The sequence below is a fragment of the Dermacentor variabilis genome, chromosome 2 (assembly GCF_050947875.1).
Source record: "Dermacentor variabilis isolate Ectoservices chromosome 2, ASM5094787v1, whole genome shotgun sequence".
Classification (NCBI taxonomy): Eukaryota; Metazoa; Arthropoda; class Arachnida; order Ixodida; family Ixodidae; genus Dermacentor; species Dermacentor variabilis.
In genome coordinates this window covers 27,531,293-27,555,923 of record NC_134569.1, presented here as the reverse complement: position 1 = coordinate 27,555,923, position 24,631 = coordinate 27,531,293, and the positions used below count along the sequence as shown (strand labels likewise).

General features: G+C 42.4%; 1 protein-coding gene across 1 annotated transcript in view; it reads left to right on the top strand.

Moving 5' to 3' along the window:
- The window catches only part of Mccc1 (Methylcrotonoyl-CoA carboxylase 1), a 40,011-nt gene that overhangs the window by 2,011 nt on the left and 13,369 nt on the right, over positions 1 to 24,631 (top strand). Inside the window, exons 3-9 of the mRNA XM_075679986.1 lie at positions 257 to 420; positions 5,739 to 5,956; positions 8,817 to 8,964; positions 9,369 to 9,490; positions 13,107 to 13,218; positions 15,090 to 15,299; positions 23,276 to 23,459. Coding sequence (XP_075536101.1) covers positions 257 to 420; positions 5,739 to 5,956; positions 8,817 to 8,964; positions 9,369 to 9,490; positions 13,107 to 13,218; positions 15,090 to 15,299; positions 23,276 to 23,459 — 1,158 coding nt within the window. The remainder of the gene's footprint in view (positions 1 to 256; positions 421 to 5,738; positions 5,957 to 8,816; positions 8,965 to 9,368; positions 9,491 to 13,106; positions 13,219 to 15,089; positions 15,300 to 23,275; positions 23,460 to 24,631) is intronic.

Here is a 24,631-nt window from a genome sequence, read left to right as displayed (position 1 = left end):
GGCTCAGTTGATGATACCTATAAATGTGACCACATTCATCAGCGTTGGTTTGAAGGACATAAGAATTGTGTACCCCCCTTTGGTCATGTATGTAAGCTGTATAAAACCAAATCACAGATTTGGAGGGGAGCAAACAAAGCTTACGTCATCTCTGAAATCCTGTGGTTACAAAATGAGGGGAGGGGTGGTTTTGGTGATGCATGAAACTATCGCCACCATTGTCGACAGTTCTTACTCTTCCTTGACATTTTTCCAGCTGCCAGCACTTCAGCACCAGTGCGGCGGCGACCCATCGAGAAGATTCTCGTGGCCAACCGGGGTGAGATTGCTTGCCGCGTGTTTCGGTCTGCTCGCAAACTAGGAATCCGCTCGGTGGCCGTCTTCAGTGATGCCGACCGGAAGGCCATGCATGTCACCATGGTCAGTGATACATGCTCTATCACTCATATGTGGATGCAGTATACATTGTGGACAACAATATTGAATGATTTTGATGGCACTGTTTCACACCATTCATCTTTTTATGGCGCTCATAGTATCTGAGCAGTAGCACAAGCCACAACACAAGGTTTAATGCCTTGCAGCATGTAATTTGTGTGTGCATTTATTATAAAATAAAGGGTATCACGCAAAAGTCGTCAGGAGGCATTTACTGTAAAACTTGTGTGGTAGACAGTGTGGTTGCAGCAGTAATTCCAAGTAGCTCAACGTTGGTAATTTAGATTGTTTTGTGCCTGGGGAAACTTTACTTATTTAGTGCTATCAGTGATACATTGAACAAGGCTTCTTGATTTTAACATATTTTTGCTGCACAAATGTGGATTACTGAAATCACGCATTCAGGCATCATTGTTTGTTCTGTCAGTGTTTCTTTTCTTTTGTGCTGCAAGTGGAAAGTGCGATCACATGTAATGACGTTATTTACTCACCAAAATGCCCTTGTACTGAATCTACTAGTGGTCATTTTTCTATATTTTACTCCATGAGGTCAAACTATTGTATCATAACTTTTGTATATTTTGTTTCTAGTGGGTGCTTGCACCCACCGTGACACTAGAAAAGCTCCAATGCTTGCAGGATATGGGAAAATCTCGTGCCAATTGCTCGGAAGTAGCTGCGCATACTTGTCTAAACTTGTGTTTTATTTCGTAAGGATGTGTTGGCAGGCTGGTTGGTTTGATATGATTACATAGGTTATGCAACATGTGCTGTAGAAGAGGTGCTTGTCCTGTGTTCTTGCTCACTATGTAACTTATGTAATTGTGTTTTATTTATTGTTTAGTGGACAGGGCGAGCAGTACTTTAGTTTTGGCTTAGTAGCAGAAAAGTTATAGTTGGGTGGCTTGCTTTCTATGGACATGAAAGCTTTACGCGTGGAAGTAGCCCAGCACAAAACATTGTCTTATGGCAGTAGCTGCTATGGGCTTTTTAACGTGCATGATTATGTCTGAAGTGGTCATTTGCTGTAATATGTTGCACTATTTTCCTTGTGTGAAACTTCTCAATACATGTAGGTTCGCACCAGCATGCTTTGCCTACTGCAGAACCGTCAATGCTGCAAAAGTGTACAAGGTTATCCACTCTTATGGGAGATGCCTTTTCAGTCAGTAGGGCTGGGCAATCAATAGATTAACCATCTGCTTAGTTAAATAATGCTTTGAGGGTGTTTTTTTCATAGTGGTTATATGATTGAGGTTGCATGAGCAGGCATGAATTTGTGCTGATGCTCCTCCTATGCTTGCTCAACACTAAGAAAGGGAATGAGCTACAATGTTCTGACTAAGACGATTCCTCAGAACAAAAACCCTCCCATGTGTGCTGTACTTTGAGCCAGCAAAGGAAAACCCGAGCCCTTCTTGCTGTTGTGCCACAATGGGATGAACGTAGAGCACTGCCCGCCTATGAAAGCACTTCTAGGGAATGCAACAGCTCAAGTGCCTACTGCAGTCGATAGTACAGTTTGTATTTTATTCAAAGTTTATGTACAGGCAGGTTCAAAAGTTTATGAAATGTGGGCTCCCTAAAAAAGTTGAAATATCAGCCCAGTTTTAGCTTCTAGCCATTAAAACAACAGAATACTACACTTTAAGAAAAGTTTGTACACTTTGGGGCTTATCTTTTCCCCCAACAACAATCATATATCTTGTGTGCCTCTCCTTTGTTTAATTACTGCTGCATGCTCCTAAATAGCATGCGCATTATCGGTATAACATAGCATTCTTGTCAGAAAAGTAGTGAATGCAGAGGTTTCAGGGAAGGAAATGCAAGCAAGACAGATGATGGTTATTATTCGGGGGCAAAATACGCCCTAAGGCTGTAAACTTCTTTTCAAAATGTATCACTACACTACTACTCACCGCACATTTTAAATCTGGGCTGTAAGCTTAGGCTCATGAAACATTTTGCTACCCACTAAGGTTGCTCAGTCGCTGTGACATTGAGATCCTAAACAGGAGGTTACAGCATCTATCCTGGCCACGACGGTTGCATTTCGATGGGTGTGGAATGTAATAACGCTTGTGTACCCAGATTTTGCTGCATGTTAAAGGACCCTAGGCAGTACAAATCCAGTGTTCCCCACAACGGTGTGCCTCATAATTGGCACATCGTGGCGGCTTGGGCTAGTTGGTACATACTCTACAGGGGAGCAGCACGAAAAAACAAAGGACAAAAAGTGAAACACACACCAGTGCTCGTGTGTGTTCCCCTTCTTGTCCTTTGTCTTTTCGCGCTGTTCCCCTCATAATCAGATTGTGGTTCTAGCGTGTAAAACCCCAGAAAATAATTTTTCCAATATTATGCTTTTCTCAGATCCTGTATTCCATAAACGTTTGACCCTGCATTTACTTAAATCACCAGGTTCAATATTTTTATAACTTACGTATGCAAATCGACAAGTGCAATCAATCAATTAAATGGTTCAGATTATTCCATTTATGATTTTTAAGCAATTACTAGCCTTTTTGTTCAAGAATTCATAGTAAATTAAATTTGAAACTGAGCGAATAATCTTTCATTAATGCATGCAGGTGCTAGGGATCATATCAGGCATGTTTTTCCCATAGAGTAGAAGAAATGGGGTACCCATACTGCTCATGATGTGTTTCCCCTAAAAGTGTAGGTCTTTGTCCTTTTATCTATGCCTTGCACATTACCAGCAGTCATTATGGTGTATGCTTATGGGTTGCCTGCGATGCAGATGGAGAGCAATTGCTAAGTGTCACGGGGTCCCCCTGCATGAACCATCACTCCCTGTTGCACAGTATGTTTGCTGTGTGTCCAGAGGGCACTAGGATTTCGCACTGTGCCTATCATGTAGCTCCTGGAAAGCATTCAACATCGGTGCTTAAAGTGACATTAGAGGCAAATATTAAGTCCAGCTAAAGTGATAGATTAGGGCTCGAGTATCTCTAAGGCGTAAATATTTTCGCGAACAGAGCCCTAATAATAGAGAAATTGGGGTAAATGCAGGACATAATGAGAGACTCGCCTGGGTCATTCAAGTACTTGCCCGATGACGACAGCACTCCTCAGTTAAATACTGTCACTATCACTAAACCACTTGTTGCAAAAAACATCCTTGTATTGTATTATAAGACGAAATAAAATGCTACTTGTCCAGTTCTATTTCATTTCTAGAAAAAATGACTGATTGAAATTACCCTTGACAATGACAAGGGCGGTGGAAGGGTTTCTTTTTCGCTAGACTCTGCGCCGCCATTCTTTCACATTTCAGTTGTTTCGTTATCGCGTAGTGCTGCGCTGGTTTTACTGGCTCGTGAAACTCGCACAAACAGAGAATTCAATTTCCATGTGATGTCATGGGATGCCCATATGGTCTACACCACTTGACCAAAAAGTAGCTGCAGCGGCGAGTCCACCGCTATCTCTCAGCTTGGCACTGCCATCTGTCAGACGCCGTTCCGACGGAAGCAAAGGGCGGTGATGGTGTGTGCAATGTCACCACTCTCCCAGTTGGGTGGAGAGAGATTTCAATTTGGAAAAACATATCCGGACCCTTCAGAAGCAATTTTCTCATAAACTAGGTCTTTTCTTGGCATGAAACAAGCGATGCGAGGTTTCTGTAATGGTATTTAAACAGTCCACATTGACTTAGTATTTGCCTATAGTGTCCCTTTAAGTGGTCGTACAATCTCTGTCCATGTTCAGCACAGAACTATTCTTTTTAAGGGAGACAAAAAGGAGAATATTAAGGCAAGCTAGACAGGCGAAATAAACTTTACAAATCACTTTTACTGAGAGTAGAGGTGGTGGTTCACCAGAAGCAAGGGATTAGTGGTGACATCATCTTCCAATTTCTTGAGCAGATCCTTGTAATGTTACTTACTGAAGCCAAGGGGTTGACGTGGGCTTGTCTTGTTGGGTGTGTACATGGCAAAAAAAAAAAAAAAAGACTATAGTTGGAATTTTTAAAAGGAAAAACAAAAAGTTATGTTTCAGTTGTCTTAGAGGAGTCTTGTTATGGTGGAACTTAACGAATGGCCAAAGCTGGGTGTCTGCTGATTTATAGAAAGTGGTTATGTTGCATTTTAAGGTAAAAGAAAATTCAAGACAGCAGGTCTCATTGAGTTTTTTTAGAAAGAAGTGTGGATCATGGAAGTAACAATGAAATCTGGGATGTCATGCAATGACATCATCGCTGCCCCAGTTTTGACATGAGTGGATCTGAGAAGTGAAGTATTGGCCTTCAGTTGTGGTTTTCTTCAGATAAGTTTTCATGTGATCAGTTTGTAACAGGGATGTTATACGACACTTTCAAATAACCAATTGAATATTTGCCTATTGAATACTCCCCTGAATATTTCTTACATAGCTTTTGAATATTTCACGTTGTTGACTGTGCATGATCAGACATGAAATTGAAGCAAGAATACGATAACTTTTATCCAATCCATTGCAGACATAATCTACTAGAGCATACTGCACCGCTCAGGAAGCCAGGTTTTAACAGCAAAACTATGATCAATCACAATAAAATTTTGTTTAGACATGACATTTGGCAGTGGGTATTGTTTGGCAGCATTTATAAATGCAGCAGAAGTGCTCTCTCAGCAGGTTAAATCTGAATGTGTTTCATTTTAAATAGTGGCACCATCTACTGTGGCCATTTGAAATAGAAAAGCAGTGGGTTTTTTTCTCGCTCTGCAGTCACTGCAGATGGCATGCATTTCTAGTGTGGCTACAAAGGTATACACAGATATTTATTTCTCCACAAGGCTGCGTTTCTAAACTTTATATGATAAGGCATGACTGCATATGCTCCGAAGAGCCCCGAGTTTGCAATTAAATTGTTTAGTTTTTCTTAATGCTCCGTTTATGCTTTTCAAGTAGATCTTTTATAATGTGCAATGTAATGATAGAAAAATTCTAATGTCGTGAATACCATGATGTGAAAATTGTTTGATATGAACGGCGAGGCCATACATTATTTGCAAGCTATTCAAAACATATTCAATATTCCATTCAATACGATTTACCCCTGGCACTATTCAATTCGTATTCAATTCAGACTTAAAAACTACTATTTGCTGGCTCCTAGATTTAAGTTCCTAGTGCGGATCCCTATAGAGGTACCAGTCTCGCCTGACTTGGTAGCCACTTTTGCTGTTGCCTTAGCATACTTTGACTCTAGCTTGGACAGCACTGTTCATTCTCCTTAAGATGGAATACACATATTGAGACTTGCATAATGACTGCAAACTCTTCGCCCATTGCAGGCTGATGAAGCATACCACATTGGGCCAGCAGCATCCCAGGAGAGCTACTTGCGGCAGGACCGCATTTTGGATGTTGCCAAGCGCAGTGGTGCACAGGCAATCCACCCCGGATATGGCTTTCTGTCGGAGAACACAGAATTTGCTGAGCGCTGTGCTACCGAGGGAATTATCTTTGTTGGGCCCCCAGCATCAGCCATTCGTGACATGGGCATCAAGAGGTACATGCATTCTGTTGTTACTCATGTCACTGGACATTTGCGGTGAAAAAAAGAAAAGATCACCCGCATCTGTGCTAGTGCCCACGGTGTCACATAGTGAGTGTGTGTTTTACCCCCAAATATTGCCATTCCTATGCACTAGACCACTCTTGCCCCGTTCAGAGCGTATGCGCACCTGCCCTATTGGCACTGTCGTGGCGGTACTTCTTGCCACTTTACTGCAGAACTTGGGTTTCCGGTAAAACTTACCAGTATGCCAGAGTGAACTGTAGCTTGCTTGCCATCAGATTTTCTGAGGTGCATCTTTCTCAACCTCGCTTCTGTTGTAGAATCTTTGTCCTCACCTTCCTGCCTATTCATCTCTAAGGTCAAGCCAATTGGTTATGGTTAAAAAGAAAGAGGGGAAGGGGGGACGGCAAAGGTGCACATTGATTGTAAATTGAAGCTAAGAGTGGCTTTGAAGCAAGGTTCGAACCGTAACTAAACCAAAAGTATAATTTCTCTAAACCAGAACTGAGTCCAACACAAGATGTATTACTATATTGAAGCTGAGCCTGAATCAGAACTAAATTATTAAACATTCCATACTGGTTCAGACAATCTCTCAGAATAGTTCTGAACTAAACAAAGGACGCGTTCCAAACCATTCCACTAACTGTTTCAACACAGTTCAGAGCAAAAAAAAAGCAACCACACTGAATATTTTTGGCAGGCGATTCTGAATGCTACTAAGGAAATTATCTTTCCTACTGGACTTCTAGTTATTTCCTGGTGAAATTGCCTGCTAAATTGAGTGTTGCTTTGGGCATTGCAAAAACATTCAGTGTTGTGCTGCTAAGCAAGCAAATTTGTAAAAGAAATAAAGTCCAAGAACATCATTATAGAAACAACCAGCAATCGTAATTGCGATAAGCACACACTAACACACAAAATCAGTTATGGTCTTGGATTTGAGCATCTGACATGCAGTGTTTGTGATGCAAAAAAATTGCTGTGTTTTATTTCAAAAAGGAAGGCCGAACACAAACACTATTGACCCTTTTCGCAGAGCAGTTGTTCTAGAGAAACAAGATGACACTTTCGGCGGTGCGCTGCACGTTGCCTCAGCGCCAGCACACGAACATGAAACCACTACTGCTTCCACCTTGCTTTTGTGCAATCAGCTGTTTGAAATGCAACTGAGTTTTCGCTAACGCACTGTGCTCCAAACATGCCGGATTGAATCATGTGGATTGAAGACATGTGCAGTAGTTGGCTGCAGAAATAGTGACTGGTATAGTATTAAGGAATGGAATAAATCTGTGCAGCCAAATTTGTGGACCGTTGCTGCAACTGTCCATAAGTGTTACTGGCACTTCGAGATGTACAGCTTTCTTCGAGGATACAAAAATTTACTCATCCGCCAGCATTGTATCGCTAACCTTCAAAGAAAGTACTTCAGCCCCGGAACGTCAGCAAAAGTGAATACCGCTCGAAGGGTGAGTGCCGCTTCCTGTCATAGTATGTTTCGTGCACAGTATATATACATATATGTCCCAACTGGCATGAAAACTTATGCCCGCTATATCTTCAATGTGTGTGGGCGCACACTTGAATATATGTGCACCATATACAAACAGGAAAACATGGACTACACCAATAGCGCACAAATAGTCGAAGCTGAATGTTTAGTGACAGTCCACAAGAGTAAGCAAGTTACTAGTGGTAATACATCTTTGCTACAAGGTATTACAATGTACGAAACGGCTGCATTTCAAGCCTTTTGCACAGCAAGAACAAACCTATTGGAACTGAGCACAGCCGCAAGCGATCAGGCAGAAATAATCAGATAGTGGCCACACCAAGGAAGTTTACTGAGTCAGAAATGTGTCAAGCTGCTACTTCAAAATATTTGACAAATAAAGAACGAAGAGCAAAAAACACTAATCCTGATTCAATTGATGAGCGAAAAGTTTGGATAGCTTGGAATACATATTTAGCCTCACTTTTAAAACAAACGCCATATATGCTGCTCATGCCATTTGGACATGGCTTAATCAGCTTCCAAAACACTTTTGCCTGTTGTCTGAAGCTATGGCCAAAGCTTTGTGTTGTCCACCCGATCAGCGCCTACGATATCTTCCGAAACAGGTTTGCTAAACAGCACCAGCGTCATACACACCCATTGTAAACGCGGAGGCAATGGAGGCAAGTGATGCGTCACCACAGGATCAAACATGGCAGCGCCCACAGGGTTGCAGCGAAAAGGGTCGCTAGGTTCTTTCCCAGCCGATTTTCTACAGGACCAGCATATGCATCTGTCTTCATTCTTGCAAACAACATATTCTGCAAGTCGTGGCAATCTGCAAGCAAGTTGTGCCAACTGAAAAAAATAATCTTGTTTTGGTGAATATTGGATTGTTTGATTACCCGTGTTGCCTATATGCTTGAACCATTGCATTCCAAATTGGCGACTGCCCTCATTTCATTTCTTTCATTTCTTTTTCCTTTTTAAGTTTACTCTAAGTTTAGACACATTCCAAAAATATAGATTTTGGTTTGGCTTCAGTCTTGGCTGAAATTTCGCTTTCGAATTCTGTTCGACATTTTGTATGTATCCATAGAACAGGAAACTAATGAAAAGGTGTTATAGGCTGCTAGGTGAGATGAGTTTTTCCAGTAATGTCCTTGTTTATTTCACTGCTCAAAGTTGGTATGAAGGCCAAAGAATAGAGCTTTATTCTGAAAGCATTCTAGTAGTGAACTAAAGATTTTCAAAATGCTGTCGCGAGTCAGGAACGACTGCACACCACCTGTGGCTAGTATGCCAGCTAAGTGTGTCAGAGGGCAGGGCTTGATGGAGCACACCACTGTGTTGCAGTACATCCAAGGCTATCATGTCGGCGGCCAACGTGCCCATCATTGAGGGCTACCACGGTGAGGAGCAGTCAGAAGCACGACTCAAGGAGGAAGCACGTCGCATTGGGTTCCCCGTCATGGCCAAGGCAGTGCGAGGCGGTGGGGGCAAGGTGAGTGCTCACAGATTCAACCCACTGTCATGGTGTTGAGGTACTGGTGTGACTCATGAGATTGTTGTTTTGTGCACCAGCGCATTAGCATTATAGCCTTTCACTTTTGTTTGGTAGCAGGCACAGTAAATGCATTGTATTGCTAGCCTTAGTACACATAAGTGAGCCAGTCAGCGTAACTAGCACATCGAGTACTGTGCTGCCTGAAACAGTGCTGACTGCCAACAGGGGGAGGGTACAGCAACATGTGCTGCTGCATTTTTGTGGCAGTTGGTAAACTGAATGTAGTGAGGAAAAAAAAAGTAGAATGCAGAGATGGTGCCTCCTCCACTATTTGAGCTTTCATAAGCTTCCCCACCAACAAATTCGTATGGGCACCAATCACTTGCAAATTTTCCATGCAGGGCATGCGGATCGTGATGAGCGAAGATGAATTCGACTCGCAACTTGAGTCAGCAAAACGTGAGGCCATGAAGTCCTTCGGCGATGATGCCATGCTCATAGAGAAATTCGTGGCTGACCCAAGGTTTGCTGCTGTGTTTTTTTGCTTTTAGAACATGTATGGTTCATGAGTAGTCAGTGCAGCATGACTGGAGAGAGAGAGACAAAGATGTTTATTAATCAAAAAAAGAAATATGTACACGTATTAAAAGGCAATCCCAGTGGTTTTTCTGCAGCATGACCAGAAAGTATCATATTCACATGATTACACTAACAGAACCACAAATGAATTAACTGGTTTTTAATTGTCTTAGCATTTATATTCCTCATTATCAACTATGTTTGCTCATAAGTGCCTCAATGGTATGCTTAGAATCGCTTCCAAGAGATCATATAAGTAGCAACCAGGGAGAGAAGAGGCAACAGCACCCGTCCATTGGCAACTATTTGTAGTTTTATGCGTACCAATACTGTGTTGGTGAGTTTCATGATGAAAGTTGCAAGTTGCAAAATAGGGACAAGAGAGACGATGCAGGCAGACAGTATTACAGGGAAGAAGTGACATTGTTAAGAAATAGCTCACATTTTCATAGCAGACATGAGAAAGGCGGCAGTTGCTCCAGTAGCAGCTGTGCATAGTTTGACTGAGCTCAGTTGTGGGGACCCTGTCTCGAAAATGATCTGCGATGGGTACAGAGTCTAGGCGCACTGAGGGCTGATAGCTTCACGTGCAGTGTGTCTTTGCCACTTAGTTCGTGTTGAAGTGAGCGGCAGCACGAAGGTCAATTCGCTCACTGCTATAGCCACTCTTCCTCACGCCAGTGTTTGGACAGTGAGTGTCCGCGGTCATCAAGTGAGATGTGTTCATGTTTGTGTGTGCATGTGTGACACCACACTTGTTAATTTAGTTAGTAAGCGAATGTTTGCAAGTTTATACAGTCGATAACACTACTTTCCTTACTTCTTATAGCTGTCTAATAAGTTTCTATCACAATTGGTCTGCCTTTCAGGCGAAGCATTACAGCCCAACTGTAATTCCTCTGATAAATAACATTAGACAGACATTGTTGAAGGTAATATTGTTGAGTCAGTCTTTATTCTTTTTAACTGAACTCGTAGGCTCATTCTTGTAACACATGAGTTGTGGTGACGACTGATAAATGCATTGCAGCTGATGAGGACGTGGTGATGTAATCATAACTGACAACCGACGACGTCTTCAAAGCCATCTATGGCAGAAAGGATGTAAATGTCAATGAACGCAAAAGGGATGAAGATCCTCTGAACAAATCAAATATTTTGACAGCATTCAATGATCTTGGCTTTAATTTGCATAGCTTCTGCATTTTGCCATGGAGCATGCTGTGAACCTCGATGCAATAAGGCTGGCTGCAGTCACACATTCTGTCAAAGTGCACAAAAATATTAGCAACCTACTTGACTAACTTTCAGTTTAATTCATGTTACATAATGGTTTTCATTTGTTGAACGTGCTTAGCATGCTCTGTTGTGAGCAGTAAGCTGCGCACCACTTTCAACAAAGTGGTTTGTATTAGTAAGAATTTTGGAGGCCTCGAGCATTTCGTTATAAAGGCATTTGACTGTGGCAGGTTCTCCACTACAGTGACATTCAGGCGTCATCTGCAGGACAGGTATTTTTACAGCAGTATAGGATGAGACAGTGGCTAAGGACAACATGAGATCACAGTGGCCTTCGGCTTCACAGAGCAGTGACAGTGTTATACAGGCAAGGGAACTTAAGGTTACGCTTTGGTGTGCAGGGCATTTGTGTGTGAGTCAATTTTGGTTGTTCCTGCATGCTAGTGCCCTTGGGAATGATTTTACTGACAAATGTAGTTTACTCCAGCCTCTCATCCGTAAGCACATGTGGTTGCACTACCTTTGCAGAAGGGTTGAAATTTGGGCCAGTTGGTACGTAGTTGAATGGAAAAAAACAGTAAAAAAACAAAGGACAAGAGGAGAGGTTCACACCACAACGACTGCTTTTTTTTTGTTCTTTAAGTTTTTCCAAGTTGTTTTCATTCAGGAGCTTCACCGCTGCCGTCTTCAACCTTGAGGGCTTCCGATTTGTAGACTCGAAGTTCTTCGCTACAGCAGCCATTGCCTTCTCTCCAAAAGACCTTGTCGGAAGGACCACAAAGCCACCATTCTTATCTGCTTGGAGGAGGGTCAGATCATTTTCAATGAAGTGGTCGACAACCCGGTTGAGTACTCAGTTGCTGTTTCCTAAGTGCTTGCCATCGACCTTCAGGAAGAGGTCAGCCCCTTCAGACAGACAGCGCTGTTTTTCATCCTTGTGTGCTTTATCAGCCAGCCGATGTACGGTGGTGAGCAGTTCATGGCTCCTTAAGCTTAGTGTGAGGCTGTACTTGGGGCCATTTTGAAGCAGATCATCAACAACATTGGGCACTGTTGCACCTTCCAAGTATGTAACTGAGCCTCTGTTCACCTTTAGCCTTTCCTTTTTTGGCAAATAAGTCCTCAGCTGATTCCAGAACACTTCTGTCGCCTGGCCTGCCAATCGGCAATGATCCCGGAAACAGCGAACTCCTGACAGTTCATCACGTCCTGCGAGGCACAACACTCGCAACAGTCGTGCAGATGCCTCACCTGCCTCCAGCACTCCAATTTTCAAATCTTGACCATTCGTTTCCAATGGCCTGTCGAAGGCTCCAGCAAACCGAAGAAGGCCACAAGCTCAGGTGGAGCGAGGTTGACCTTGAGGCAGTGGGAAAGGGCGCGTGCACGACAAGCGATGGAAGCAATTGCGCTAATACAAAGCGTAGCCTGACTGCCGGGAGAATGAACATTTAGAACGACGCCCAGAGAACAAGAAATGCTTTGCAGAAGGGTTGAAATCCGGGCCAGTTGGTACATAGTTGAAGGAAAAAACCAGTCAAAAAACACAAAGGACAAAAGGAGAGGTTCACACCACCAATCGTTCTGGTGTGAACTTCTCCTCTTGTCCTTTGTGTTTTTTGACTGGGTTTCTTCCTTCAACTTTGCACTACCTAACAGGCATGTAGCTTAGGCATATTGATTGAATGGCCATGTAGCAAGGTGGCCTGGAGGTGAACCTGTCATTGTTTATAAAGGATCCTAATGCTAGGCTAGGCTAGGCTATATCAGTAGGTTGCCAATAAGGTGCATGGTTAGCCTCATAATCAACAGAGGATTGGTAGGTAAGCCAGAAAAGATGCAAGATAAAGAAATATAAATACTGCTTTGAAATAGATTTTGGCATCATGTAGTTAGGTGCTAGTTTATTGTTTATCAGTAAAGGGCTAGACTGCATTGGAGAGTGAGCATAGGCTTAACATGGCAACTTTTGTTACTTTGAAGGGCATGGATGTATGAAATACCACCAAATTCATGACAACAGACTGATATCATGGGCATCACTATTTCAGCGCAAAGCCTCAAAAAGTGATGTCCTTCATTAATTTACTCTGCCGGTTGTCAACTTTCTTCTGGCGAAAATGCAAAAAAAAAAAAAGCAAACAGAGGTTTAATCTATCAGTCTGACCTCATTTATTAGTGTATTTCTTTATGGATCTTTGAGATTGCACAGCAGTCAAGAAAAAGGTTTTGAGAAATCATTTGCCGGAATAATTTGCATGAGTCAGTGAAACATGAGCATTAATATCTATTATAAGAACATCTGCATTGCTTTTACACAGGCATGTGGAGGTGCAAGTGTTTGGAGACCAGCATGGCAACTATGTGTACCTTTTTGAACGAGACTGCAGTGTACAGCGGAGGCATCAGAAAGTCATCGAGGAAGCCCCTGCTGTGAGCAATTTACTGTTGTTTTTCGTGGTTAGAAATTAGACAACATTTTGTAGATGTGTGTCTGTTACAGAGACTGGTGAATAGATTGATTCATGGGTGTCCCAAAGCCACACTTGGACTATGAAAATTACCATGGCAGAGGAATTTGGACTTTAGCCATCTGAGGTTCTTTAAGTACACCTGAATCTGAGTACACAGTTCCTTTTTGCATTTCATCACACTAAAAGTATGGCTTCAGTGGCCAGGAATTACCCTGTGACCTTGTGCTGATTATCAGCCAACTCACTGTACATTCAGTTCTTTTTAGCAGAGCACCGTAGCCACGAAACCATTGCAGTCAGTGCTGGTGAAGGCAGCTAGCATGAAAAAGATGTACAATATTTAAATCTGCAGAAAAAATAATGGGGACAAAGTCAGGAGGATAATTACTAAAAGAAGCACAGTGCTTGCAATTATCAGTGGGCACAACCTAGATGTGGTGTGTGCACTGCACCATACTGACTCACTGATGCTAGCTGGTCAAGTCGGCCAATGGCTCTGTCCATAGCTTCTCTGAGGAATTGAGATGTGTGTTGTGAAGTCGTTACCACTGTGACAATTTCGTGACTTTGGTATGGTGTAGTCAGCAGTGTGTCTGTGCTCAGCTGGTAATTTAGGCAAACCCATCTCATGCTTGCAGAATTTCTTATCTTCACCTGGTAGCTTCCTCACGCACTGACCAGTATGGTGTCATGGTGTTCAGTGGCTCTTGGCAAGTTTTGCCAACCAAAGGTATGTGTGAGGAAAGTATAGGTTAAACTACTGCATAGCACACAAGTTGGAGAGAAGACTAGGTGTCAACTTGTTATACAACGTAGCCAAGAGACAGGCTCCTTGGGCACAGTTAAGGAGGAACATTGGCGATTTCTTAGCAGTGATTTGGAAGCAGGGCATCGGTCATTCTTGGTCAAAGTTCAGGATTCACTTTATTTGCTTACAGGTTCACCTAGAATGTGGACTGAGCAGTTGTTAACATAGAAAAATAATAATAGCAATGAATCTACACTCATGTGACGCAGGGAGCAGTTGCAGTATGAGTAACAGCGTGAACTGACGGGGATGAGATGAGAGGGTGGCACACAGCTTCTCGTCTTGTTCTTGTCAGTTTGCACTGTTCATTACGAACTAGAATCGGCTAGCCCACCAACAAGCGTTAACAAAGTTGCAGTAAATGTTTTCACACCTTTGACTTCAAGATGGTGGGTTCAGTGTTGTGATAGTGGCAAGTTGGTTGTTCCTAAGTTTCCATAAATTGGGTGCATGTGCTGCACACAATTCACAATATCGCCACTTCTCATCCATTCTAAGGCCTTATTCACTCAGCTGTCAGCCACCGCGTTCTGTCACTACCGTGGCACTGACATCTGCCATGAGAGAGTGCTTTCTTGCCAGTTTCCCCCAAAAAATGGGCCACCGATGAATTTGACTGATGCTCCTAATATTGCTGGTGTCCTTTTACCAATGTGACATTAGACGCACTGAGGACAGCAACAAATTACGCCAAACAGACTGCATTTTTACAAGGAAAAGATGCAACCTTTCCCGCTATAGTGGGGTCCATTTGGCTCTCAGTAAAGTTGTTTTTGGTACTCACTTGTTTTGAGTTGTGCAGCCCTGGTTTCTGGTGTAAAAAATAGGTATAAAACATAGCACAGGTTATACCAGCTGTCATATTTGTTGCAGAATGAAATGTCCAGCAAATCACAGTTTATGTATGAGAGATGTGTGCATATTGTCACATAGCACTCTTTTTTTTTTCTTTTTCCACTAGCATTTATGTTCACTGTCATTGTGAATTGATGTGTGATGGTGCTGTGATTGTGCACCTGCAGCCCGGCGTGACTGAGGAAACCCGACGGCAGATTGGTGAAGCTGCCGTGCGAGCAGCACGGGCAGTCAATTACGTGGGTGCTGGCACAGTTGAATTCATCATGGACTCCGAGCAGCGCTTCTACTTTATGGAGATGAACACACGGCTTCAGGTGGAGCACCCCATCACTGAGATGATCACGGGCACTGACCTTGTCGAGTGGCAGATCAAGGTGTGAAAACAGCCTCCTTCCTGCTAATGACGCTGCATTTTACAGGCAGCCTTTGTGAAGCAATACTCACATTTGGGAGCCAACAGGAAGTGGATATCGCATGCATGTGCATTCTGCAACAGTAATTCCAGCCTTGGTAAAGTTTTGGAGGAGCTGTAGCTTGGCAGATGTTTGCAATGATTGCCTGATGAGAAATGTAAGCAGCAATGTTTTGTTCCAAAACTCAAAGTAGTGACATACTCGCCTTTTTGCCAGTGTCAGAGGGGGACAAGGAGTTGGTCTCAAGGGCTGCTGACATCTCGACAGGTCTTCTGTGTGTGTACAGCCCTATCTGTGCCAAGGAGGAGTCTCGTGTCGCTCCTCCAAGGATTTCCTTCCATCTACTGATTGCCACTGAGAAATGGCCATCACTGTATGATATTGGTGTGAAGGCTGTGCTACTAAATTGAATTGAACTTATTTCCATATTGAATGCAGGAAACCCAGAACTAAAAGGGAAAATTAATTCACTTGAAACAGAGGTTCAGGCCCCCTTTACAAGGCATAGAGCAGAAGGAACCAGAAATACAACTACTAACATTGCAAACGTTATGTAAGTGCTAAAAACAAAAAAAAAGTAAAATAAAAGCGTGCCAGAATGCATTTCACTATCGAAATTAAAGACACAAACTATTGTTTAATACTTTATTTATTTATTTATTTATTTATTTATTTATTTATTTATTACAAATACTTTCAGAGCCCGAGGGCATTACAGAAAGGAGTGGGTAATACATATACAAGTGTGCAATAATACAATTTATGAAAATACAAGTTAACAAAATAAGTAATCTTCAATGGCACTTCTGAACTTAGTGTCGATAATGGCAGCGATGGATGCAGGAAGGTGGTTCCATTCTGCGCTGGTTTTTGGAATGAAAGAATAATTATATAAGTTGGTTCGGCAAAATGGCACACCAACCTTGAACTTGTGGTCCACACGCGATGAAATGTGCGTCGGTTGAAGAAAAAGACAGCTTTTTAACACTTCATTTTGATGATAGATTTTGTGAAAGAGGCAGAGACGAAGAAATTTAAGACAGATCAGGCAGGTTTAGTGTGTTCTTCATAGTGGATACAGAAGCGTAGCGGGAATAATTTGATAGAATAAACCGGGCTGCGCGATTCTGAACAGATTCAAGGGAAGCGGTTAGTATGGATTGACTGGGGTCCCAGATGCTGGATGCATATTCTAGTTTTGGACGGACTAAAGCTTTATAAAGAATTAATTTTAAGGAAGACGGCACTTTGGAAAAGTTTCGGCGCAAGTAGCCAAGAGTGCAGGTAGCATTGCGGGTTACGTAATCAACGTGCATGTTCCAGGATAGGTTGTTAGTAATATTAATGCCAAGGTACTTGTAGGAGAAAACGGGATTCAAGAGGGCCCCTTTAAGGTAATAACTGTAGTTTGTACTTTGAGGGCACCGGGTTATTCTCATGGTTTTACATTTATTAACGTTTAATTGCATAAGCCATTTGTCACACCATAGAGATAATTGATCGAGATCTTTTTGCATATTTAGTGAATCAGATAAATTTGTTATTTTGTTGTAAATTACGCAGTCATCTGCAAAAAGCTTAATTGATGAAAAAACAATACTGTCAGGAAAATCATTTATATATACAAGAAACAACAAAGGGCCCAGTACAGACCCCTGTGGTATGCCGGACGTAACAGAAGAAAGAGCAGAAGAATAATTGTTAGCAGTTACATATTGAGTACGGTTTGAAAGAAAGTCTTTAATCCAGTTAAATACGCTACTCTCGATATTAAGCTTACTAAGCTTAAAAAGGAGTAAGTCATGAGATACTGAGTCAAATGCCTTTGCGAAATCGAGAAAAATGCAGTCTATATCGAAACCGAGGTCAGTAGCTATAAACAGATCATTAGTAAACGTTAGTAGTTGGGTCTCACACGAAAGCATTTTCCTAAATCCATGTTGAGAATTATTAAGAAAAGAGTTGTTCTCCAAAAATTCAATTAGCTGCGAATGTATGATGTGTTCTATCATTTTGCATGGTATGCTAGTCAGTGAGATCGGATGATAGTTATCTGCTGAATGAGCATTACCCAAATAGAAGATAGGGACCACCTTCCCCACCTTCCAGTCGCTGGGTAATGTGGAACACCGTAACGATTGTTCAAAAAATTTTGAGAGTATGATTGCTGAGTACACTGTGGTTATTTTTAGCATCTTTGAGTTGAGTAGGTCAGCACCAGCGGAAGAGGAGATCTTCAGATTGTCAATGAGCTTGGTAACGCCAACCCAATCTATAACAATGGGGTCCATAGGGGGAAAGTTTTGGTCAGGTAAACGGGGTAATAATGCAGGAGCAGCTGTATTGAAGACGGAAACAAATGCGTTGTTTAAGACTGTGCAAGACTGGCTAAGAGGAAGGATAGTGTCATCGCTATCAGATAACTGTATGAGACGTGTTGTTGAACCACTGACAATGCTCCAAAATTTGCGAGGGTTTGTTCGAAGTACCGATGGCAGGGTGTTGTTAAGAAAAGAATCTTTTGCGCACTGAATCGCACCAGTATATTCTTTATGAACTCGCTGATGTGCTGCCCAATGATCAGTATCGTTAGTTCGCTTTGCGCGACGGAACATTCTTTTCTTTTTATTTGATAGGCGCTTTAACGAAGAATTGAACCATGGTGACCGGGAATTGTAGATGATTTTCTTTTTCGGAATATATCGTTCAACGAGATGTAGAATCTTTTCTTTATACATGATCCAGTTTTCTTCTATGGAATGTTTGCCGAAGTTGCTGACATAGCCTTCTGTGAATAATTCTTACTCAGCTATTATTGAACTTGTATCAGCCGATACAAGCTCTATGTTGGAGAAAAAATAAGCAACAGAAGGTACAGAGGATTACAGGAGTGCTGAAGTAAAACATGCATATCAAAATTCAGACCGTGCCTTCTGCACTGAACAAAATAGTATCATGAACATGCTACAACAAATTAGCGTAGCGTGTTTTTACTGACAGTGGTTATATCAATGTCTCTTTCATAAAAAAATTTAGAAGCACACATATGGTGTATTGAAGCATTTGCTCGCCATATTTCGTTCAGCAAAATGGGACTTTCCAATACTTTTTGATGCATGTATTTGTAAATCGCCATTCTAATCTTAAAGTGTGATGTCATGTTGACGTGTCTTTCTTAGCATTCATGCTGTTTTTATATCATATTGCCATACTTATATTAATAAAGATTATGAACAGGTATTACCATATATGCATGAATATAACGAGAATTTTTTCTAAAATTTCCGTCCTTGGAACGCATGTCACATTATGTTCGGGTTCATGACACATCTAATCGTATTACATTTTTTTCTTTTTTAGAAAGAGCGAAAGGTCCCACTAGGGTTATATTCGTGGTCGCATTACATATGTGCTATGCAGTACATAAACTGCCTGAAAAGCTGCTCTGTATTTGTATTGTAGGGAACACAAGCTTTGTGTCTATTAGCTTTTTATTGTGATAGCAATTATATGGAGCAATTACGATGTTCTGTATAAAATCCAAGTGCGATCACATCGTGGCCATGTGCCATATGCTGTGGGTGCGAGTGCAAGCATGTGAGTGTGAGACAAGGATGGTGGCTTGATCTCACATGTGCAAGGGGAAAGGTGGGGAGGATGCGCGCAGTCTTCTTTCGCCCCAAGGCGCTGGGGGGGGGGGGGGAGTGATCTACTCTGGCAGTGGCTGCATATGGCGCGGCCACACAGGCCCTATCTTTAAAGCGATGTGCGATGGGTACAGAGTCTAGGTAGTTTAGGGCTGATAGCTTCATGTGCGCAGTGTTCTCGCTGCTTAGTGTGCATTAAAGCGAGAGGCAGCACGAAGCCGCTGCTGCCGCTCTTCCTCACGCCAGCATTTTGACGGCTAGTGTCCACGGTCATCGAGTGAGATCTGTTTGTTTGCCTGTGCACGCATGACATCTTGTTTGCCAAATTAGTTAGTAAGCGAACATTTACAAGTTTATGCAGCCAATAAATCTATCTTTACTTTGTATCTGTCTAATAATTTCCTGTCGCAATTGAAGCTTTTCCTTTTGGGCCAAAGTTTGACTTTTTTCCTAAGTGCACATGATTTATGTAAATTAGATAACATAGTTCTGCTCCATATAAGAAAGCAGTAGTTTAGGTTGCACAAAATTAACACATTGTAACTATCTAACTATTGATAACAGGTGGTAGAAAAATATTAATTTTTATGGTTACACTCTGTGGTACAATAGCATTTAGGCTGCTTTCGGTGTTGCTTATAAAAGGTATGTATTTCACTGAGTATGCTTTCCACACTGCAAAAAAGTGCACTGAGCCACAAGAGTTGTACCAGTAAAAGCGCACAGAACTATTTTTATAATTGAGCCAAAAAAATAAAAGAAAAACCAGTGATGTTTACGATACTCTCTGATGCAAAATTTGAATGCCACTCTATACGTGTTTTCATTTCATGTGATATTGAGGCAAAGAATTTGAGAGAGACGTGTAGCAGAGCAGCAATCATCCAAAATCTGATCTGCCCTTCAAGTGCGTCGGCTTTTATAAATGACTCTTTGAAGGTTCTAACGTAATCTCTGGTACCGCTTGGCTTCCAGAAAGTAGTATACAATTTGTGTTGCACATAAAATCAGATTACACAAAATTTGCAAACTATGACAATATGAATAAGTGCAGGCAAGAGCTGACATGAGCAGACATTAGTATGAAACGAGCGGTCGGGCAGGTCCGCATGAAACTAGTTTCCTGCGTGCACATCACTGAAGGGGCCGCTCTCATTGGTCTCTGTCCGCAGCTCCCATCTTTAAGCTGCAGCTCCACATTTGCTCTTTCATGTTTGGCTGTTGTGCTCGTTTGCTTGGTTACACCACCACCGCTCGTCGCAGGAACGGGCCATTAAGAGCTGTGCTCTAAAAGAAGAAACCAAAGCAGCTCTCCCCTCCACACATGTACACGCATATGTTACACCAAAATCACATCTAACGCAACCTTCATTCTATCCAATATTCATTCTAAGCATATGTTTGATACAAGCTGATGTCAGTGAAAGACCTTCTATGTTTACTTTGTAATATCCAATAATTCATAGTATCCTAGTTCATTCTGCCATGGTTTGAATGCAGTAATAATTAGGCCTTCGTCTTTCCTAGTGGCCACTGTAGCTGCCAGTGCTAACATAATTGCCAGCTTGTCTTACAACTGTAAGTTTCCGGTTGTGATGAACCATTTGTTTTGAACATCCTTTATTATATGGGCTACTGATGGGCTTGACCCTTGTGCCTGTAATATGCAGCTTGTGTAGACCTCGTTCTGGCATTTGCTCTACTCTGGTCTTGCTCATACCACTGATGACTGGCAGTTTTCTTATTGCCTTTTATGTTAGCACATTGTCAACATTTTTGCTGTTGCAAATTAAGTTACTGACGTAGTAGTTCTGCGGAAACCTGCAAGGTGGAGAGAAGTAATGAATAAAGGGAAAATCAGACATCCACCCGTTCGTAGCAATTGCTACAAAGGAAACCCATACGGGTTCCTCGAAAGAAAAGCCTCATAGTTGAAGAAAAATTCGTCCTGGTCCGGGACTCGAACCCGGGACCACCGCCTTTCCGGGGCAGCCGCTCTACCATCTGAGCTAACCAGGCGGCTAGCAGATGGCAGGGCGAAGTCGAATTTGTCGACAACACGAGGCAAAGGCAAGTGTTTGACGTAGTAGTTCTGCGGAAACCCGCAAGGTGGAGAGAAGTAATGAATAAAGGGAAAATGAACAAAGAACAAGGGAACAAAGGGAAATGAACAAATGAATGAACAAAGGAAACCCCTATGGGTTTCCTTTGTAGCAATTGCTACGAACGGGTGGATGTCTGATTTTCCCTTTATTCAAATTAAGTTACTGAGTGTGCTCTCACAGGAAGCAGAGTTTCTTTTAGGTGTGCCATCCGTTGCACTATGTGGACTAAGTCCGTGAGGGAAAGGCGCACGTCATGCTCGCAGGAGCCGAGCTTTTCACAGCATCCGAGATAAGTAGGAGTTCAGCTCGCTTCCCCTGGGACACTCAGCGACACCTTATTACACACTGAACATATCTAAACTTTTCCTCAATAGAAATATCCCGACCTGTGCATGTGGGTGAGACATTAGCACAGGATCCTTCGCTGCCCACAGCACAGCTGTGCCATCTGCTGAAAACACATGGTAATCTGAAATCCTGAATCAATAAAAAAATATATGAAAGAAAAAAAGAGTTTAAGAGTTGAAGAAGGCAGTAAAGACGAATGGCTGGGAAAAGTTGACCAAAGGGATCCTTTTCTAGCAGTACAATGCCCCTTCACAGACGTCCAATGTTATGGCTGCCAAACTGAAAACCCTGGATTTCAAATTTGTTCACTATACCACCTATTCAGCTAACCTCGTGCCTTCCGACTACCATCTGTTTCCTAACTTGAAGGGTCACCATTTTGACAACATTATCGATGTCTTACATGCTGCTCGCAGATTACAAGATTTTTTTTTTCTTAGATGGGGCTAGAAAAGCTGACACAACGACGTAACAGTTGCGTCAGTCTGAGGGCGTTATATGTTGAATAAATGTGTACCTTCAAAACTGTGGCTCTAGTCTTCCTGCTCAAAGCCAGGAACTTTTCAGCACTCCCTCGTATATTACACGACTTGTGCCTTATATATTTGAAAAGCTAAATATATGCACGAAATAACAATAACAGTGTGATGGTTTAGATATATTTGTACACCACTGTACCAAGCATTGCCTACAATTCCTAGCAAGCAAGAGCTTATCAAAAGACAATTTACTGTCGTCACTGCTATTGCCTTGTATAATTGCTGTGTGATGGCAACAAGAGGTAATTACAGAAGCCCCTCCAGTCTTCTACAAAAGGAGGAAGTGGCGGTTGTTAATGCATACCACTCCTTTGTCGTTCTCAGGTACATTTAACAGATGCCGACCTTGAAGGGTTTTTATAAGTGCACCGCGGAGAGAAGAAAACATCCCTCCAAAAACTATCTCGGGATAACTGTTGATGTTAATAGCATTGAAGAAATGTAGCAACACACTGTATTGCCAGTGCCAAAATGCATAGTGTGTGAGGCATGTGCTGCAGCCGGGCTCCTCTCTAGTGCTTTCATCTGGACATGCTGCTCCATCTAGCGGTGCCATCATGAAGTCCACGCATGGCACATGTCTGAACATATACGATACGCGTTCGATTCTGCCCAGCACTAGACATGGTTTAACAGATTTCTTTTTGTCATTGGAGAGCGGCACACACCTAGCGAGCCTAGTTGACGTGCAAGAGGTTCACTGTAGAGCATCACACACCCCATGTCACCTACCCAGTGACCCAAATTGGTGTGAAAGCGAAAAGGGAAACACAGCAGTCAATTCTTAATTTGTTAGACCATGGACTACCCTATGACCCAAGTTGACGTGAAAGAGATTCACTGAAGAGTGGCACTCACCCAGTGAGCCAAATTGGCGGGAAAGGGTAGCGCAGCAGCCCAATGCTTACCCATTAGATCAGGGACTGCCCTATGATCCAGCTGGCGTGAAAGAGGTCCAAGGAAGAGTGGCAAATACCCAGTGGCTCAAGTTGGCATGGAAGAGGGTTGATACAAATGGACAAACTGGAAGATAGGTAAAGTTTTCAAAGAATGCTGGTCGCATTGAAAGGGGCATTGCTATTGGTACTGCCCCAGCGGAGAGGAAGCATTCAGTAGAGACAGAATGGGTAAAGTAAATGTTGCATTCTTTACATCTTCGTTATTATTAGGTCCTTTTTGAAAGATTTTGCAGGAATATACATTCATTGAAACAGTCACGCCTGCGCATTCTCAGTTCTGAAGAAAAGGTGTTGCAGGGCCCCTTTAACTGGCATGCTGTTTGCAATGTGCACATGCAGGTGGCCCAGGGGGAGCCACTCCCATTGCGTCAGGAGCAGCTGCGGGTGCACGGCCATGCTTTTGAGGCACGTATCTATGCCGAGGACCCGGACAACAACTTCATGCCAGGTGCCGGCTCTCTGGTGTTCCTTCGTACACCAGCCTGTTCAGAGCATGTGCGGATTGATACAGGTGTACGGGAAGGTGAGCTTTCTTCTACTGGCTTCATTTGAGTTATGACTGAAATAGTGACTGAGCCACTCGAGAAACCCTGCTGTGATAACGTTTGTTAAGTCTAGTTAAGAGATAATTAATGCTCCTATATATCCCCGTGCAGATTTGAAATTTTCTTTTGACACAGTTGAACTTGTAGTTCTCGAAGATAGCTGTTGTAATCTTAAGGTTGAATGCATGACACTGGAACTTTTTGGAAATTAAAAGCCTTTATGTAATTATGCTTAAAACATACATAACTTAGCACACTAGGAAAGCCCCCTACGTGCGTTTAACGAAGCCCAAACACGCTATAAGTTACATGCTACACACACACTATAAGTTGTAAGTTAGGAATAATGGAAAGAACAATACTAAGAAAGTCCTCTTATTCAAGGGGATGTCATAATGTAAAGGGACTTTTGAGAAAAGGTACATTTATTCTATAGAAAACTTAAACATACATTATTTTTCTACATAACCTCGCTGCACTTCAACGCGCTTTGCCCAACGTTACACAAGTTTTTTTATTCTGTCGGAAAAAGTTTTTTGGTTGCACCTGTAATCAATCTTACATCGCATGAATGACTTCTGCATCGGTTGCACCCCTGAGCACTTCCTTCAATGGTCCAAACATATGGAAACCGCTTGGAGCCAGGTCTGGACTGTACGGCGGGTGTGCCAGCAATTCGAATCCCAACTCCTTTATCGTTTTGGCCAGCCGTTTGGCAGAATGTGGCCGAGCATTATCTTGCTGCAGGATGACACCTTTTCGCAGTTTTCCACTATGTTTAGATCTCATTGCAGGTTTCAGTTTAGTTCGCAGCACATCACAATAGTTCTCGCTCTTTACAGTTTTGCTTCTTGGAGTGAAATAAACGGCTACCACACCTTCCACGTCCCAGAATAGTGTTAGCGTAATCTTTTCAGCTGATGTTTCAGTTGACATTTAGATTTCTTAGCTTCTGGCGATGATGAGTGTTTCCAAACCATGCTCGCAGCCTTACTTTCCAGTTCGTGATGATGCACCCAAGTTCCATCTACAGTAACAATTTGCTGTCAAAAACCATCTCCCTGGACGATAACGGGCCAAACGTTTACGAAAGATGTCCAACTTTGTGCCTTGTGCTGCGCTGACAATTCTTTCGGGACCCACCTTGCAC